General features: G+C 41.1%; 1 protein-coding gene across 7 annotated transcripts in view; it reads right to left on the minus strand.

Annotated features, from left to right (window-relative positions):
• Window positions 1-19928, minus strand: part of si:dkey-237h12.3 (teneurin-3) — a 152820-nt gene that overhangs the window by 102341 nt on the left and 30551 nt on the right. For all 7 annotated transcript variants that reach the window (XM_047584946.1, XM_047584951.1, XM_047584950.1 and 4 more), the window contains 2 exons: window positions 13421-13921; window positions 11208-11483 (listed from right to left, as the gene is read on the minus strand). In XM_047584946.1, coding sequence (XP_047440902.1) covers window positions 11208-11483; window positions 13421-13691 — 547 coding nt within the window. In that variant the 5' untranslated portion in view covers window positions 13692-13921. The remainder of the gene's footprint in view (window positions 1-11207; window positions 11484-13420; window positions 13922-19928) is intronic.

Here is a 19928-nt window from a genome sequence, read left to right on the forward strand (position 1 = left end):
AAAAGCTTATGCAAGGATTCACTCTTAGCATTATTTGTAGTTGGTTTTATGTGTTTATTTTGTCTGATATTAAAGCTTCTGCTTTGCAGGGAGAAAAATGGCCCCTTGAAGAGAATGAAAAGAAGTGAAAAAGAGAATTCATTTAAAAAAAAAATGTTATGTTCCTTCAGGTGAAAATGGCTGAATCTGAAAAACACTAAGCACAAATGTAAAGTCTTTGACAACAGTGAGAATCGACATACTGTATGTTGAAATATTGTTGTGCTATATTCCCTTTGTAAAGGCGTTCTTCACAAAAATCACATCCAGATCTTTAGTGAATCTCTCTTTCCAGCTGCCATGCAAAACTCTGCAGACAGCTCCTCCGGGTAATGTGAAAAAGACAATAGGTGGAAACTGCTCTAACCTATTTGCCAAATGGTCTGTCATCTAATGCCCCAGCGCTGTTCTATTGTCTAATCCTGCTGCTGAGGCCTCTAAAAGGATACATCGGTCTAATAAGATGAATGGGCTTTGACCCTGAAGCTGCTAAAAGACAACCTGGCCAATTTGTCTGAGTGACCTCTACTCTTGGCAGAGACGGGCCCTCACCTCTCTTGGAAGCCTTTAGGCAGGATCAATACCGAAGAGGCAAAACAATCCAAAAACAAGGAGCGTCCAGAAGTTAGGAGTCAACAGCTTGTTGCCCTTTTGTGACCCTGAATTATTTAATTAATATCAAAGAGCAGCATATGATCCTTTCTCTGGGGCATCATTTTATTTCTACTCCCCGTGCTGGATCCACTGTAGCAGAAACCATGAGTGAAACAACACAGATTTTCAGCTGTGATTAAAATTGAGTTTTATTTTACCTGAAAATGTCTACGTTACAGCTGGGCACTGAAGTCTGTCCTAATCCAATCACCTATTCTCAAATCACAAACAGCTAATGTAAGGCAAGATGAACAGAGTAAAGAAATATGTCAGCACCCTACTGATTCATCAGTAATTTTATTATGCAAACCACAGTCATACCTATTACCGGGCCAGGATTGTAATATTAGAGATGTGCATTTTGAAGGGAAAATAAGATTTTGTCGACTAAATTAAGGATTCTGTTTCATGCTCCGTTTGTTGGTGTTGGGTTGTGTTCAACCGAGATAAAAGGGCCGGCTTGGATGGTGGAGGCAGGATGCGAAGAAGAGACCCTTTTACATGAGAATGTGTTTTCTTTCTTTGAGCATGAATCAGTTTACATGGTATACAATATCAATCGTTGGCCTCAAATCTATATCTGCAAAGTGCTTAGGTTTGCATTGGTGATTAGATGAATTGAACCGAGAACAGTCTGTTACTTGAGTATCCCTTCATAGCTTGGATACCTAATGCCTTTCCCCTGCCTCTGAAGTGACCACAGTTTCAGGATGCTTTGCTCTGGGCGCTTGGCCAGAAAGCTTTATGTATTCTGATACCATTCATTTTTAATCAGGACCAGAATATCCTTCCAAACCTCGTGCATGCTGCCTTTGGCTACAAGACTTCAATTTTGTTATATTTTAATTGATTTGGCAGCTCTCCTTATTGTCTGTAAGTTGTCCGTTACTACTGTTAATATTCCGAGAGAGAACTGCCGCACTGCTCATTTAAAATGCCTTCTTTTCTTGTCGAGGAGCTCTGCCTTCTCCCCACTACAGAGTGTGGTGTGAAAGTATTGTGTGTGTTCAGCATATTTCACTTGGCTTTGCACTTCGACGTGCCCGTCTCGTCTCTGCATGCAGTGGAAGGGCTTCTTCACATTACTAAAGGACGTGAGAGCAGGGCTGGAGAATCTTCTGCTGTCGTATAATGAGTTTGACAATGAAAGTGACACTGTGTCCTCCCTGGACCTTGCCGTGTGATCAATCATAACAATGGCTCACCATTTCCTCCTCTGGATACTGACCTTTCTCCCTTAAGGAAAGGGAGCGAGCGTAGGTGTATATGTGTTCCTGCCGATTTCATTGCGCCATCACCTTCTTTCCAATCAGCCCGTTTATATACCTGGAAGTATGTCCTTTACTAGAAGGTCTTTTTTCCACCTGAAAAGCAAAAATGGCTTGGGGAAAAAAAAAAAAAAAATAATGCCCCACAGATGGAACTGTGATCCATTTTATTCTGTCGTATAAACTATTTTAAGCACGGATAACACACTTGGAAATTTTGGGAGGGAGTGACATCTGGCTTTAAAATCCTGTCACCTGAACAGCTTACAAGGTGATTTGAAGCCACTACTCCAGTAAGCAGAACTGCCAAGATTTCATGCAAATATCAACGAGCGAGATTATTTTAGGCCGATCCTCTCGCGGTTCAGCGCTCATGAGGAGTGACAGAAAAAGGAATGATGTGTGGAGAGAGCTACGAACACGAAGAGGTGACCCTGCCTCCCGCCCTTGTCTCCACATGAGCCAACAGGACATTTCATTAGTAGTCTATATTCTCCGGCCGTTCTGTTTCTATTTCGGTATGTGCCGCATATCAGCTTTAGACTACTTAAATAAAACATCAAGATTAAATCAAAAACTTAATATGCTTCAGCCGCAAATGTCCCATGCCAGCAATAACGGGTCTAGACTGGATTTTATGGACATTTTTATGCTGCTCTTAATTGTCATTTTATCTGCACCACAGATGTACACACTGGCTATAATGTCTTTAAAAACAGCATGAAAAAATCTGATCAATACACCGCTTCACTTGAGGAAATGACGTGCAGTCCCTCAAACCAACACAGTTTTGAGAAAAGGCTGTGGAATATAGAATATAAAATATGAATTTATTTAACTTTAAAGGTGCTACTTTGACATATGTGGTATTCAGGCTTTAGTAAGTAAAATACAAAAGAAAAAAATATTCAATTCATAGACATGCATAGGCTTTAGCTTTACTGCAGACCATAAAGAATTTCTTTTGCATTTTTTATATATTTTTAATTATTATTTTTTTTTTCTCAATAGTGGTGATAGTAACAAAAGCTTTTAGGACGGTTTTATAAGATAAAAATACAGTTTGAATTTTTTCAGCCCTGAGTAGCGTGGGCAGGTCTTCCTCTGACAGCTTGTACTGTATATATTCTGAGAGCCAGACTGGGTATAAAATATTTGTGAGTGCACTATAATTTAAGGGAACTCAGGTGAGCCGATCGACATTTTCATCTCCTCATTTCTTCATGTGGTCGCACATCAAGAATGCTGGGTTCAAAGTAGTTTTAAAATTAAAATGATAAAGTTGGGAACATGCGCCCAGATACTAGAAGCCATGTCCGTTATGATTTATATTTAAATACTTCTGTGCACATCACAGGCTATGCCCTGTGTACAAACTCATCATCAAAATCTCTCGCCGTATTAACTCAAATCTTGCAGACTATTTGATAGAGTAAAAGTAAATTGAGACTGAACCCCTTTGATTTGTGGCATTGTTGGAACTAGATGAAACGCTCACATGACGAAAACATCCTGAAATAGTGACTGAAGTCAAGGCCCTGTAATGAAACATTTATTCATGTGTATGAAAGGCTCAGACATTTCCACCGCCAAATGAAAAGATCCAGTGGCATAATATGCAGTAAAAATGTGTGTTTTAATTGCGTGTGTCAAAAAGAAAATTAGAGCAGCTCAATACAATTAACACAATGTTTTTTCCACATATTTCCGTTATTATATTCTGTCAAATAAATGGACCAGTTTAGAAGAGAGTGGTTTCAGTATGGCTTTATGATTAATATGCCACTGCTGCCTAGAAAACCTCTTTCATAAGAACCAAAAGTTTTTGCATCTATTTATCAGTTGAGGACACGTTGGACGCAATAAACAAAGTCCTTAAGTGTGAACCTGCGGCATATTTAACAGAAGAATCACCTTGACTTCCAACTTTTTGATTGTCAACTTCCAACACCGAGGAGCACAAAGGTTAACGCCACTGCACCATGACAATATACAACAAATATTCCTGTGTCCCAAGATGGCAGAGAAAAAAGCAGATTGTAAAAGAAGGAAGACATGAAACCAAAATAAATTGGTTGCTTTGTCTAGTCTGGGGACAACATCTGAACGCCCAGTGTCGATCTACAACAAGAAAGAAAATCCATTTCAGCCCGTATGAAACAAAAAGAGCCAGATACTATATCTTGGTTGTCCTCAATGTTCATCTGTCTTTTGAAAGTGATCAGTTTTTCCTTTGCACTCCCTCCGTGTGGTTTTAAATTAATAAATAGGAAAACTGATTATCAGTGACATAGGTCTTCCCTTTCTCCCTGCGGATATTTTTTTCTCTCCACATCTTAGGAGATTGAAGGTGGATTGTTGGGTTCAGAAACACACTCATGGCTCCTGATTGCAGAGGAGATACCAGAGATGCATGTAATTATAAACAAAACAAGCAGGTCAACATGCTAAGCACTGTTATCCATTGATATTCATAGAGTATAAAATGTATTCCCGACTATTTCCGTATTGCATGGTAATACAATCACTCAATTAAGTTGCGTGATGAAATGAAATGAGCCATTTTCTCTTGAGGACAGTAAATAGTGGCCCTCGTAATTGACAACTGCAGAGCAATTCCTAATCGTAATAACATGTCCTGCAGGCTGGCAACCACAAGTGATTAGACGAAGCCAAACGCGAGCTACGGCAGTACGGCGTGTGACGCTCTGCAGAAGGTGCAACTTAAGTTGGAGAGGGAAAATGTTGATACTCGACGATCGGGTGGCAGAAAATAGATGTTGGAGAGCGTTAATGGCTTTTTAAGGTGTAAATGCATCTTTGCAGTCTGTGCAACACCACACTGAGCATGAGATATTTACCCAAAACTGACAATTTCACACGTGAGTGATTCACTGAAACTCCGGACGTTTTAGGGACACAATTATGAAATGTCAGCTTCTGGACTAATTGATCACTGCACGTAAATAAGTAAGTAATCACATGACATCAACAATGGACAGTGGTTCTTGGCTTTGTAAACTGCTGCCTCCCTAGGTTTTTAAATGTGAGCATCTTCCTTTTTTTCTGTTTCATACAATCATTTATTGAATATATTTGGGTTTAGAACCATTAGTCAGGGAGAAATTATGTACTGTCTTTTCCTTTTTTTTAATGGACAATAAACCATAGACAATGAGGATTTTTTTTAGCATGATTAATAGTATTAAAAATCGGAATAATCAGATTAATTAGTCATGCCATGATTAGGGGCAGGCCTATTTTGAACTCTGCAAATAGAGAGTGAAATTGAATTTTATTTGCGTTGTTGACATCCCATGATATCCAAATTTGGTTGTGGAAAGACATGCTAAACCACCCCCTTTATGTCAAGCCACCTTCATCACACCATTAAAAGAAGAACACACTCCTTTGCAGATAAAAAAAAAAAAAGTCTCCACATGGCCGTTAGCAGGAGCAGAATCTTTGGAGCATTATAGTGACAGTGATCGCTTTCAAAAGAAAAACTGCTTTTCCTTATTAATATGCAAATTTATACGGCAAGACACTCGAAAGTCTAATCAGATCATCTCCTCTGTGGGGGGTAGCTGTGGTGTGACTGGAAGTTTTTCACCATGTGTTGCTGTCGCGTTAATGTGTTCACAAGGATGTGTCTACATTCAAAAACACACCCACACACACAAAAAAATAAAAAGATATGTAACAATGCACTGTGGTGCTGAAGGATAAATTCCCGTATTAGCAATCAGTTGTTTCTAAGGTCTGTTTCAGATGTCGTCGACCTTTGCTCCGCACAAAAACGGGGCAGTGACCTCCGCGAGGCTCCCTAAATTACTCCAAAACAGAGGAAGGAATTTTTTTTCCACATGACTGATGAGCACAGCACCTGCTTTGGCACCTCGGCATGTCAACGCTGAAATCTCACATCCCCTGTCACCCCGAGCACTAACAATGTTAACCAGCGACAGCGCCAGCAAGCAGGGAAGTGATGACAATAAATGATGGCAATCAAAGCACACCTCCTCCTTTGATAAGGCTCAGACACCTTTCCATCCCCTATTAACAAATGACGACTGTGTTCTCTGCCAGCTTTGGGTTATTCTTCAGACGTATCGCAGATGGCCGGCCCTTTTGACCAAAAAAAAAATAAAAATTTTTTTTTTTATCTTTTCTTTTTGTTCGGCTTGTGCCACGTCGAATTACAAAAGCGGTGAGGGAGGATTTCTGCACGCCACGATCAATGTTCTGATTCCACTGTCACAATAAAAGGCGCAGATCTGAGGCAGGAGTTTGACAGATGGCGCGTCACCTCCGCCAGCGTGACGTCCCACGTGCGAGCGTGTGCGCGCAAATGTCGCCACTTTTGCTTGGTTTTTTCTAATCTCGGAGAAACAAGGTGTGAGCAACAAAGTGAGATGTGCAGGTGTGTGCGCACGCAACTCCCTAAAAGAGACAGGAGCGGGAGAGAGGCTCACAAAGTGAGAGAACATGAATGCGTGCGCACACAGACGCATGTTAGAGGATGTCTGATACGCTTTCATACTCCCACCCAAAAGCCTTTGGTGCTTGCTGTGGTACAGCACACTTTGCTACAACTCCTCTACTGATTTAATTAACCTTTTACTGGCACTGTTCACACAATGAATCCATGAGCTATACTCGGTCGTAAAATGTGTATGACTGCGGTGTGGACCTGTGACTTGGACAAATTGAAATTCCTTTTTGCCGCATCCCCTCGCAAATAGTCCCGGATAAGAACAGAGCAGAAGAGACACACAAGGAAGTGCTTTAACCACTGGCCATCCTCCATGAAAACATCAAAGCAACACACTTTCTCCCCACAAAAATGACTCTGGACAGAAGGCGCAGGCCAGAGCAAATGATGCTTCTTTAACCAAGGATGACAGGCATCACAGTGGAAGCCTCTTTCTCGTAACCAGAGGTCAGCAGGCATCAAACCCCTCCTACTGAACAATAAACCCCATGTGGAACGGGTTATACAGCCGAGGAAAGCTGTCATGAGGTACTGCAGTTCTGTAGCTGCAGTACCTAACAAGTAAGTGCAAGCTTTTTCACACCCTATTAGGAATACAACTCAACTGGGCCATGCTATGTTTCTGTTTCATGCAGTCATTCATGTTTTATGAGGGGTATAATATTGATTTCTGAAGCCAGGCAGTCAACATTAGAGTGGAAAAAAGGAATCAGTCTCCATGGTTGTGTTCACTTTTACAGAGCAGCAATTCATTGACCTAACGACCCTTCATCTAAATATTTATATCACAACAAGAGCTGAACCTGTGCTATACTGACATCATGTTAGAACAGTAAAAAAGAAATGCAGTTAACATGTAGCTAGGGCAGGATGGGGACGAAAACTTCAGCTCCTACTCTGAAATTAGGACATTTTCCGTCTTCATTTACACATTTATTGTCCTCAGCGCGCGTCAACTCTGACGGGCTCCGAGCGCCACTAAATGTAACCTGGGGATGATAAATCGTAAACACAATCAAAAATCAAACATTTAAATTATTTTCAATCATAACGAGTTCACAAAACTGAATTCCACCTTTTATTCCTCGGGGAAAATTCCAACCCGTCAACAAAAGTGAAGGTGCAGGGCCAAGTGCCGTAATCCCTTTTCAATTTTTCAAGGTATTTAAATGAATTCCACACCACATTTGAAAACGCCGTGCCTGCGCGGCGCCGACATTCACGCCAAATGAACCACATTCTGATCAGCGTAAACACGTAGTTCAGAAGTTGGAAAGATACACAATTTCCAGCACAATTAAGGTCACCAAATGAAACCAATTAGTGTTTGAATAGGCATTACAGGGATATTTCAAATACACTTTTCTCGGTGTAATAAATATGCATAATAATTAGTGACAAATTATTTAAAAAAAAAACTGCTCACAGAAAACTTCAACCAAGGCTCCAGTGATTCCAATAATTTTTATGACTCGGTGAATGTCTTTTACACTATGCTGCTGAAATAATTTTATTACATTAAGTTTCCATCTAGTGCCGTAGCTGTGGAAATGGGGCTTTAGCTGGATGTAATTATTTCCCTTCTAATCGACGTGCTTTTAAAAATTCAAAGGAATTCCTTAAAGATCTGCATTTAAAGCTCCATTTTGCCACGCTTCAAGTGCTGAGTGCACACATGTTCTTTTGCATGTGTTTTTTTTTTTTTTTTTTAAACCATGTTGCCACTTATAGCTGAGTTATGTTCCCCACAGACACAAAGTCCCAACACTTTACAGCTGCTGGATGTCACCGCGCTAATATAAAACGAGATGGTAAGTGAGCGTGAGCATGCGTGTTTGTGTTAGGTGCTTATGTGCAGGTGTGTTTGTCCACAGCAAACTCTTCACTGTCAAGTAGGCAACGATATTAAATTATGTCTTCACGAGATGAAGGAACTCAGAGAGTGTATTTATATACAGAAATAAAGTTTACATCACGGTAGGAAAGCAAACATACTGAAAACGGGGAGCAGCTGCTTAGCGAAGCAAAGTACTAAAAGATAGTTATGGTGCATCAAGTTCATAACCGGTAACAAGACGGTGTCGTCTACTCTCGATGTGCAAGGGCTGCTCAGGATCACATGGTCATTCGCACAACTGCAAAATCAATGAAACGACTGCTTTAATAGATCAATTTTCTTTTCAAGGGATTCTATGGGCGGCTTGGGATTATTTTAAGTGCAAAGTCAATCTAAAATACTTGGCAGATTATCCCCCTTTCTTAATACTTAACAATAATAAAAAAAAAATCCTCTTCATGAATAATCATACGACCGATAAAACTTGTTAGAGGGCACAATAATGTAAATATTGAATATGACTGAAAAAAAATAAAGCTATTATACAGCAAAATAAGTATATAATAATATTAGTTAATGCACACATAACCCAACTAACAGCAGCCTTTCTGGCTTTGTCCTCTCTTACAGTTCTCGCACAGTTAAATGTTATTTGCAAAAATGCAAATGCATCACTTCACAAAACAATCACTCTTGTTCAATGTGTGCTCCCAAGTGGACCATTAAAAGCCACGCACCGACAAGCTGACCACTCTCAGCCCCTCCGGCTCCATCTTTCAAAAGGTGGACCCCTCTATCACAGAGGTTAGTGTTCGCAGATGCCGCGTCCTGTGCATGCGCCGAGGCTTTTTGGTACTTGCCTGTGTCGAACACTCTGTAGAACAGAGCGAATTAGAATGAAATATTGAGTTCATTTATGAATAAGTGGGGCTGAACGGCCCCTTGTCGGAGCTTCTGCATGCATATTCACTTGATGGAAAACTTAGGATGGGTCATTTCTCTTAGCTGCTTCATTAAATAGTGAAAGTCAAAAGTGCAATGCCTCTTGACAAAAAAAAAAAAAAAAAAAAGAACCAAGATCTATAGAGGTGGAGCAGTGGTGAGGTTTTTCTTTGCTCCGTCTGAAAATTTTAATAATGGAAGAGGACTTGAGCGCCAAAAATAGTTCCAATTTTTAAAACCACAAAATAACGTTTGCAGTAATAAGAAGAGACAGAGCAACAATACATTTAATCTCAAAATAAATGTCGTTTTTTTGTAGTATCTGAGAGCTACGGCACCTGGCATAAAGCAGACAAGGTGTTTATTTTCCCTATAATGAAACTAATTGAGGCAATAGTGAGTTTCTTTGAGTCTCAGCGGGACGTCGAACAAAGCACAGCCAATCAGGAGCGGCTTCTTGAGGCGCTCCCAAAAGCGACTCCAGAGGAGGCATGCCAAAGGGGCGTACCGTGGTGTGTGAATGCGTGTGTGTGTGCTCATGCAGCTTTAAAGTGTCGGAGGGCAGGTGCAACGAAAGCTCAAGAGCAGCCAGACTCTGTGTCGTCTTGGAGAATAAAGCGATGACGGGCGATGTGGTTCCATTCTTGGCAGACACACCAACAAATATGACTGGGGCGGGGAGCTAAGGACTGTGTTTACGGGCACCTCTGAGTTTGGCGCTGAGCTTTTAGTGACTCATAAATGTATACACAGTCCATATGGCTGAAGCAGAGGCCAGATACTGGAACAAATACATGGATTTGAATTCTGATGGCATTTTGAAAAGGTAAAAGACTTACTCAGCTCCCCCCCGGAGACAAGCTCACTATGATGAATACTGCCATTAAGAAAATGACTTGTCTCAAATGTCAGACAGTGGCCAATGTTTTCAGTATAAAAATTGATAGCACATGAACACAAGACATTTTCCTTTTTACCCTCTCTTTAATGTTCTTGCCAGGGAAGTGTAATCAACCCTAATTATTTAAACCGCCTGCCACTCTTTGAGGCCATCGGTTTCTTAAAATAATTAGAGCTTTACATTGCATTTGTTATAATAGCCACGGCTCCCACCATAATGATGATGAATGATGTGCAATGTCTGGGGCACTTTCAGGGCATCATCTTCAGAAAATACATTTTAAAGATTTACACCAAAGTATATGCAGCTGAGACGATAAATTTAATGACAGGTCGGCTCTGAGCGGAACAGATGCAATGTATTGCGTCAGTAGATTGCTGAAAACCTGCCATAGGTCTGACAGGAACGATTCTGACAACCGTAAACTAACCTTTCAAGGAGTAATGGCAAAAAAACAAACGGGACGAACGTGAAAATTTAAGAACAGTGTACGTTTTGCAACAATACAACTATCTTATGGCATCGCCTCCATTTGACGCAACAAGGATTTGCCCTCTTCAAACAGAGATCCGCAATCCGCCATCTCAGGTTTCCAGCATTTACATTTACACTTCAAACCATTGTGCCCATTTAATCAGCCATTATGTACGCCCAGTCAACCAATGCAGAATTCTAAGCAAAATCTCAGAAAGGCACACAAAGCTATCTTTGATTATACGCTAGCCCATGGGGAAACTTTATCAAACTCCTCCTGCTCCCCGTGGTGAAGGACCAGGTGACCAGCAACTACTCAATCTGAAGGCCGAATTCTTTTCTGGGAAGGAATCACGCCTTTGATCCAAACAAAGACAGCTGCAAATGGCTCTCCAGATACCAGCCCCACCAATCACGCTCCCACTTTCTTCCACCAATCAGGATCTTGTCTCCAGCACAAACCATAATCCAGCCCTTTTTTTTTTCCCCCTTCGTCCTTTCACATAGTGATTTCACCCCTTTGAAAAGCACTGGAAGCATGAACTGCAAACAAATAGACGATTTAAGTTAAAAGAACGAAACGTGTGCCCTACTCACCCATCTCATTGTCCGATTTATTGTCCATTTCCGTGTCAGTGAGCGTGAGCGCCGAGTTAGAACGACTGGAAAGGCATGAATTCTGCCCAGATTTTGCCCCCGTTCCCCAAAGAGTCATGGTACGTTCCGGTGATACAGGTTCATGGTTTTCTGTGGCGACCGGTCCTCTGGAGTAGCTGCTGAGCGGGTGGGAGAGGCCGGTCTCAGGGCAGAGAGCCAACCCTCTGCGAGCCGATGGCTCACAAATCCCAAGTTGCCTCAGCGAAAATGTCTGCCCTGCGAATGACAGATGCGGTAAAATTAACAAACCAAGCAACAACGTGGTTAATGGCCAAGAGCAAGGCTACTTAAGAAAAAAACACTTAGTTTGAGGGCAGGGTGACAATGGAAGGGGTAATTGTTATATAAAAGCTTTAACAACACCATCCCAAGCTGCCTGGCACTTATCAAAATCAAATCAAATCACACAGCTTCAATCTGTACACTGCACATTTAATAAAATAATAATAAAACAACATTACCGATTTCTATGGGACATTTAATGATGAAAAAAACAAAAAACATGTTATAATTAATTTATTACTTATTAATCATTTTCAGAGGAGTGTTTCAGACACACTGTTTCATAACAAATTATAAACATATCATGAATTAGTTTCTGCTTCATTTGGAATTACTTGAATCACTGCTCATTGGACATAAAATAATAACTTGAGATGCCTTCAAAGGCACCGCAGCATCTGGAAAATAATTATTTTTTAAAGGACGCAGGCATGTTGCCAATAAAGAAAAATACCCTATGCTGAGCTCCCCAAGAAGTCCTTGAATTAATGGATAAATATGTCTAGGTTTACATCAAATATATTTATTCAAGTATTCACCCTCAAACTAATTTTTACTACCAATATATTAGGGTCTATAGAATGTATTTTTATTTTATTTATTTTATTTGGGTTATGGTATTTAATGTCTAATATTGTTTTTACCATTTCAAGGTCTGACAGGTCAGTGCAATATATACACAAAAATGCTACACAGTATTGGTGATGTGTATAATACCTTATGGACATTTTTTTTTCATGCAAAGTGAAAAAAAAATCCAATTTCTTTTGTAGCATCATTTTGTGCAACTTCTGAAATATTTGAATCTTCTGACGAGTAAAATTAAATTAATACATCTTCAGCGCAGCATTTTAAATGGCCATTACACACACCACCACATACACGGAGCACAACGAGCATATACGCTATCCTAAATGAGCTTTTTTTTTTTTTTCTTTCCTTGGCACAACATTAAATCTGACATCTACTGTGATTTTATGAGAAATGCCCGTTGACGCTAAATGTCTGGATTTTAAAGAGAAATAAAGAAAACTAGCTTTCTTCCCACAACTTCATCATAATCCCATTAATTCCAAAACGGACACCAATTAGCACCCAGAAAATGTAAGGGAGAAATGGATGGATTTTCTGATTGCAATCTTATGAGCCTAAGGAGTGCCATAAAACAGAACAAACTGCTCAAACTTTTTAATTACACAAATTAGAGCAGGTTCTAATGGCCAATTAAAGGGAGGGGGCTACTTACTGAGCATTTTTCCTTATTATTTTAACATAGTCCAGCAGGGTACGAAGATTTTATAAGGTCAGTGTAGCTCACTGCATCAAACCCACAATCAGTTTTCTCAGAAACTTTGGGACAACTAAATTTGGTGTCTGTTTGATATGCTTTAATTGTCTAGCACGCTGATGGGTTGCCATTTCTCGTCAAGACTGCACAGATAAAGTGGAAGATAAAACTGGAAGATGACAAAATTTGAACCAACCAAAAAACAAACAACAAAATCCCCTGCATCCATGCTCATTTACTAATGGAGCCTCACACAGTTAAAAAACATCAGCAGATGAAAATGGATGGAAATGGTTTTTGGTGTCTGGGTATTTACTCGAGTCTAACAAACTGAATTCTCACATTTATCGGCAGTTTCTTTTCCACATTTAGGAAAATACGATGAATAACTTCTAAATTAATACACATATATATATTTTTTGTAACCACAATCATGAAACATATCCTTTAAATATACCAGTTTTCTACTCATCTCGTGTCATGACTCACTGCTCACCCCTCTACCCCTCCCTCTGAACATCAGCTAATGACATTTAAAAATCATAAAGTGGGATAACCGGAGGAGACATTTGTTCTTGCTAACCTGGCCTGGCGTACTCCACACTTTCCTTGTGGACCATCTCCTTGACTCTGCCTCCGAACAGCATTCGTGAAGGGTCATGGTCGAAGGCCTGAAGCGTCTCGCTGGAGCTGTAGGACTTCTGAGTGGGCACGCGGCAGGCTCCCTCGTCCCGGTCGGCCGAGGAGGCGGTGTATCGGCGCTCCCGATCCTTGTCTCTGTCACAGTCTCTCTCTCTGTCCCTCTGGCTCTTGGACAGCGAGCAGAAAGGCCGCTGCTCCCTCACCCTTTCCATGCTGCCTGCATGCTGTTTATCCAACTCCCTCCCCTTCACCACCGACGCTCTCCTGAGACACTCACCACTGGATTATTTCACCCCCTTTTTTTTTTCTACCCCTCCTCTCCCTCCTTCGACTGTGATTCTCGTCCTGTAACCGATTTCCCCCCCAAACCCTCCTCCTCTTCTTCACGTCTCAACTTCTGTCGGTCACTTCTTCAGTCCATTCAGCCCGCCGCCCACTCTACCTGGAAAAGAGAGATGAGGAAAGGAAGCAAGGGGCTCAGATAACACTAATCCATCTGCTTCATCTTCAAAAGCACACACTTATCCCCTTCTCACCGCCCCACCCCCAGCGCTGCCTCCCCACCCTTGAAACCTCACCCGTGAACTCGACAACTTCCCCTCTCAGAAGAGCCCCTCTTTCCTTCTGCGCCCATCTCAGCCTTCAAAATCAAGTTCATCCTCAGTGTATCTCATTTTAAAATTCTCCTTCCTCAACAAGCCAGGGTAGTTTACCAAATAAATAAATTAATGAATGAATGAATTAATAAATACTGGTGGCTTTTCATGATACGAGTTGTTTTTTTTTTGTGTCATTAGGTCACACATGACCCCAGATTGTGACTTTTTAACATGTATACGAGTTTTTGCTTTTTTTATGTAAATTGTGACTTCCATGAAATTATAAGTCTGAAATATTAAATGCATGTTTAATCTTTGTTAGTTCAGATACACACAGGGGCAATAATAACACGTGAAATGACTAATATTAAAAATGAATACCCACCGTATTAATTTTTAATTTACCAGAATGTGACGGAAGAGTGAATAAAATAACATGTTGAAACTCTGGCTTCTACATATAGATAGTTAGGGCTTGAGTTTTTTCACATATCTGTCCTACATTGCTGTACCTACTCCACTAAAATGGATTTAACGGAGGGACCTCAGCTGCAGTGCTCACAGCACTGAACGGTTCTAGCACAAATGTGGTTTCTAGAGCGGTGTATTTCTTACTCTGATTAATCCACAAAACAGGCAAGCAGCATTTATTTTTTCTCAAGAACCATTTATCCAGTTGAAAGTGGCTGCAATGAAAATTATTCATCGTGAGCTTACAGGACCTGAAAACAAAACTACCTGCGTGGCAAGAGATACTAGCAGAGGTGGAGGGAAGGAGGAGGAAACATATCTGCACCTTTGGCAGAATCCTACATCTGGAGACAAAAACAGCAGCGATAAGACGCTGAGTAGCACATTTCTAATGTAAAATGCATATTTATAATTTTCATCAGCCAGTGGCGTTGGGAGGGAAGAATTAAAGGGTTATTTAGTTCATCCAAACTGTGAAACAGTCGATAATATGATCCTACTAACCTACATTAGTATTTATTCAGGCAGGTTTGGTTTTACCATTTAAATCACTGAGCGTTTTGCTGCCAATATCATAAAGTGAACAACATTTTATTTCCACGCTAAAACCACGAAAATAAAGAGTACATTTAAAAACCGAGCCTCGTCCAGTGACCAGTTTTTATTGGATTTACATTGTAACGAAACTGTCCTGACGCACAGTGTTAGGACGGTAAAATGTAATACTAGTTGACCTTGTGCTGTATTTTACACCTAAAAATAAATGAATAAATAAAATAAATTAAAAAATGCAAACCTGCTTTTTGATTCACCAACCCACGACAGTTAAAGCATTAAATATAATAAACTGTTCATGACCTGATTTGTGTCCCAGCCTCTCTGAATGCATCGAACGAGGCGAGTACATGAACTGCAGCAGGCTTAGGCGGATGTTGGCTTTGTGCACTCAAACATATATATGTGTATACACACACATATATATATACACACACACACACGTATATCAGTGTTTCAAAATCCTCAACTTGTTGAAAATTCAAAGAAGACCCCCTTGCTGTGCTCTAAAATGTGGACAAGGAGATGAGAATGTGACTAATCCACAAAAAAAGAGAGAGAAAAAAAAAAAACCTTGAGTGGAATGTGGATGGGAGCCGTGGTGTGTCAGAAGTGTTTATTACCAGCCATTTTCACTGCCTCCTGACACACACACACGCAGTCACACAAGCCACTACCACAATTTCATTTCTCTCTTGGCTGAGCTGTAAGACTTGAGTATCAGACTCCTTCTTTCCCCAAATGAGACCTACTTCGTTTCACATCAAGCATCAAAACCTTCCAATGAAGGAAGGATAGCATAGTATCGCACCACAAGATAGCACCAGCCCTGGAGAGAGACTTTCAAAATAAAAAAAAAAAATGAACAGAAAAAAGAAAGTGTACAGGATGCGGGGATAATGAAAATTGTGAGCTGTTCTAGGCCTCTTAAACTTATTTTCCCCCTCCTCTTTTCTCAGAGTTGCTTGATATCATTCTGTTTTCCCGATGGGCTGAGATGCAATCAGTGACACACTCTCTCGTAACCCTGACACTCAAGTCTCAACACTACACCCCACGCACTTGTTTTTACGATGCCACAGGCCGTCTCACTCTCAGCTCATCACTTTCAGGAAATTGTACACAGCCGTCCAGATTGGCAGATTAATGCATGGGATGAGTTCAAGCGGACACGCCCAGAAGCCTCCCTGATTACGATCCCCTTCTTCTTTATAGACTTGTAAAGAGATTCCCCGTCTGAACAACGGCTAATGCTACAAGTCCTACCCACTGAGCCGCAAGCCTGCACTATAGGAGGAATTAGATTTGTGTTCTAATCAGCTATAAGCCCTTGAGTGACCAGCCGTGTCCCTCTATAAACATCCCCGTATTACTCGGAGGACCCAGAGATGCCATCTTTTTCACAGCTCATCCAAGTGTCCTGCTTGTATACAGGCGCTGCACATGGGGCCACTATCGGGACACAGGAAAGACATTCATGGTGGTTTAAATTATGTGCAAAAGGTCACAGGGGCTCTTAAGGGAGTTCCATTGTGTTTCAGCAGGCCTTAAATTTCAAAGGTTTTAACTACAATACAGTACGAACCAGACTACGTTCAGCAGCAGAGAATAAAAGCCGGTCTGTCTTGCTTTGATTATGCAAAATCTCCCTCTAGTTACCCTCCTGAGATTACACACAAGTGCACACCAATCTGTAAGAAGGGACAAAAGCACAGTGAAGTGAAGATGTGTCTGATTAAGTGAGAAGAGAATTTTTTTGGAGTTCATTTCGAATCTGACAGAAAATTTTTCTTTTCCTGTATCGCTCACTTCTCTGTTCCCTTTTACCTTTGATCACGCAGTTGAATCAGGACAGTCAGTCACCCATGACCACTCAGTGGAACCGTCGACACTGCAAAATTAGTGTCACACAGAGGTCCTCTCGCGAGCCACTGAGGCAGGGAAAAAGACAGTTCATGATCTACGCGGCGCAGCTCCTCGCACGTCCCAACGGCTCCCATGCCAGTTGAGCATCGGCCCCTCGACGCCTGGTACTGTCCTACACCTCTGCTCTTCTACGAAGCATAAACCATAAACCATCTGTATAATACGGCGTGGAGGAAAGAGTCCAAGTCAATTGGCTCTTCAGGGTAGCTCAAGAGGTTTCAGGGGTCTAAGCGAGATTCACTTGTTTCATGTCAGGACGTTATTCATCAAACAAAAAGAAGGATGTTTTATGCCTCCATCTTGGTGTTCTGAAGGGATGACCTAGGGAGAGCTAGCTCTTCTTCAAGATGTCCAACCAACCAGTGTGTTCCTGCGCTAAATAAGCAAATGTGTTCAGTATATTTTTCACCAAAAATACAGATGGATATTTTTTGATGCTTCAAGCAGGGGCTGCTAAAATGGAGAGCAGATTTCTACTAATTTCAACACTGAATCGATTAGTCATCCGATTAGCACTGAAACCATTAATGAATGAATCAACTGAGCAGAGTATCGACAGAAAATTAAGTGGTGACATTCCTCAAGGACAAAGTCCACTTGATGTGTGGTTCTAGTTCATTCAGTGTGAGCATTTACCAAATGAAAGAATAAATAAATAAATTAAAAGATGCTTTTGACCGTCTAAGAAATAATATATATATATATATACATACATACATACATACATATATATATATATGTATATATCTTTAGGAATAATTTTGTGACACTCCTGTTTCGAGGTCCTGTTAGTCTGCCTCACCAGGACTGTGCTGTGCTGGTTTAATCAGATTTGATTGACAGCAACCAAACCAGTAACTGTCACTGAACTCCTACTCAAGTGTTGCTAAATTTTATTTTGACTGGTGCAAAAAAAAAAAAAAGACACCTTACCTACAACCAAAAAATAATACGTTTTAAAAAAAAATACAAAAATACAAAACATCAAAAACAGGTCTTACTTATCAGAAAATATTGTGTTCACGTAGGAAACCAATATTCATAGTGTGACCGAGAAAATGTGGCTATGGGGCCTTCGAGGACACAAATTGGATCCTTTTTAAAAATTAAAAAGAACAGCTCACGACATTATAAATTGTACTTGTTTACAGAATGTGAGGAAGCGTGTTAACGAGCTAGCACCAGGCCATCATGTCCTGTAGTCTGGGAGGAGGAGAACTTTGCACCACAAGATGCGATAGGGAGGCAGTGCAAGTGCAAATGCAAAGAAGGCTAAAGCTGGTTGCCCCATCTCTTTCTCTTACCCTTATTACCGTCTTTCTCAACTATTAAATAGATGCACAAAAGCCCCCCCCCCAAAAAAAAAAAAACTGCTTTAAAAAGGCCTTATTTTTAGAATAGCATGGACCGCTGCCCTTTCTGCCATGTCTCCAATTCTGATTTTGATTACACACTCTTTACGATGAACACTTCCACCCAGCTCCCAGAGACACAGCAGCCTGGAGGCCTGGTCCCCGCACGCGTACACTCTGCATAGCTCATCCATCAAATCATCATGCGGGGTTGGCTGTAACACTATAACTATGCCGCAATACTGTCAGGCAATGGTGGAACCAATACTGGTTGGTCTACTAACAAGGTGCCATAGAAAGAAAAGAGAGACAAGCTAAAGAAAAAATTTTAAATATCCGGGGCACGTACTATACTTGCGTAAGTTCCCTTTGGGTCATTATTTAGATATGTGTACATCAAAGCACAGGACCTCATGATGAAAATGGCTTCGGTATCTCTAATCAACTCAATAGAAACAACAGCGACACCGTCTGGGTAGAGGTCCAACACCTCTTCCGCTCATTTTTTTCTTAAAAGTAATTTGCTGACCAACCGTTTGCTTGCTGCACCTTCTCAACAGGCTTCAGGATGATGCTGATTAAAGGATACATTTTGAAAAACAAATGATGATGTCTAGGTCTAAGATGTCTTGGACATGATAAGAAGTTCTATGCAAATTTGCATTAATGAACAAATACACCTGCTTACAAGTGAGCCAGCACTCACTTCTGACTTCAGCACACAATGCAATCTGAAAAACAAGCCCCTGCCTACCAGAATGCTGAAAAGGCAACTATTCACTATAAGCCTTTGTTCAGTAATTATATTCCCACAGAATGGCTGTACATATCAGCTCAGATCTCCCTGTTGGTGACCTCCGTAAATAATGGTAATAAAGAGCGTACTTGTCGTTGCCGGTGTATCCCTCCAAGACAATTCACCTGTCACCAAGCGGGCTGGCCAGTCCCTCCTTACCCCACCCCTCCCTCATCTTGATGTTGGCCATTTGCCGGAGCACAGATCAGACGGCTCTCAGCCATGGGGAGCGGTGAGAGTAGTTGATGGAGCTTGTGGAGATCAGGGCTGGCTCCCTTTAACACAGCCAGCACCTCCAACAATAGCCGCCTCTGACAGCTTTGCATAATTCATCTTGTCGAGACTCTCTCCCTTTCCTCCATGACGCTCCTCTCTCTCTCTCACTCCTCTTTCAGTTTCTCTTCAGTTCTTTTTTTTTTGTGCCTCCCGGCACTTGGAGAAGGGGAGAGGGAGAACCAGGGCAGTGTTCCATCAGATGCTGCCTGTTTCCCCCTGACACCAGTGATTTTGGAGACACAGAAATGTTTGTCTGCAGCACGATGCCCAGACTCTGTGAATTCTGGATGCCATCTGAACCAGATTGTGTTCTTTCTTTTTGAGGCTCAATGCCTAAATCCCTCACTGCAACGTGAAGTGTGGAGCTATTACCCAAAAATACACACATCATAATCAAGAATATCAATTCACTTGATTAGCCGAACCTCCTACATGTGAATTTTGGGGGGCACCTGATAAAATGGCGCCAACTTT

Source organism: Mugil cephalus, chromosome 5, assembly GCF_022458985.1.
Source record: "Mugil cephalus isolate CIBA_MC_2020 chromosome 5, CIBA_Mcephalus_1.1, whole genome shotgun sequence".
NCBI lineage: Eukaryota > Metazoa > Chordata > Actinopteri > Mugiliformes > Mugilidae > Mugil > Mugil cephalus.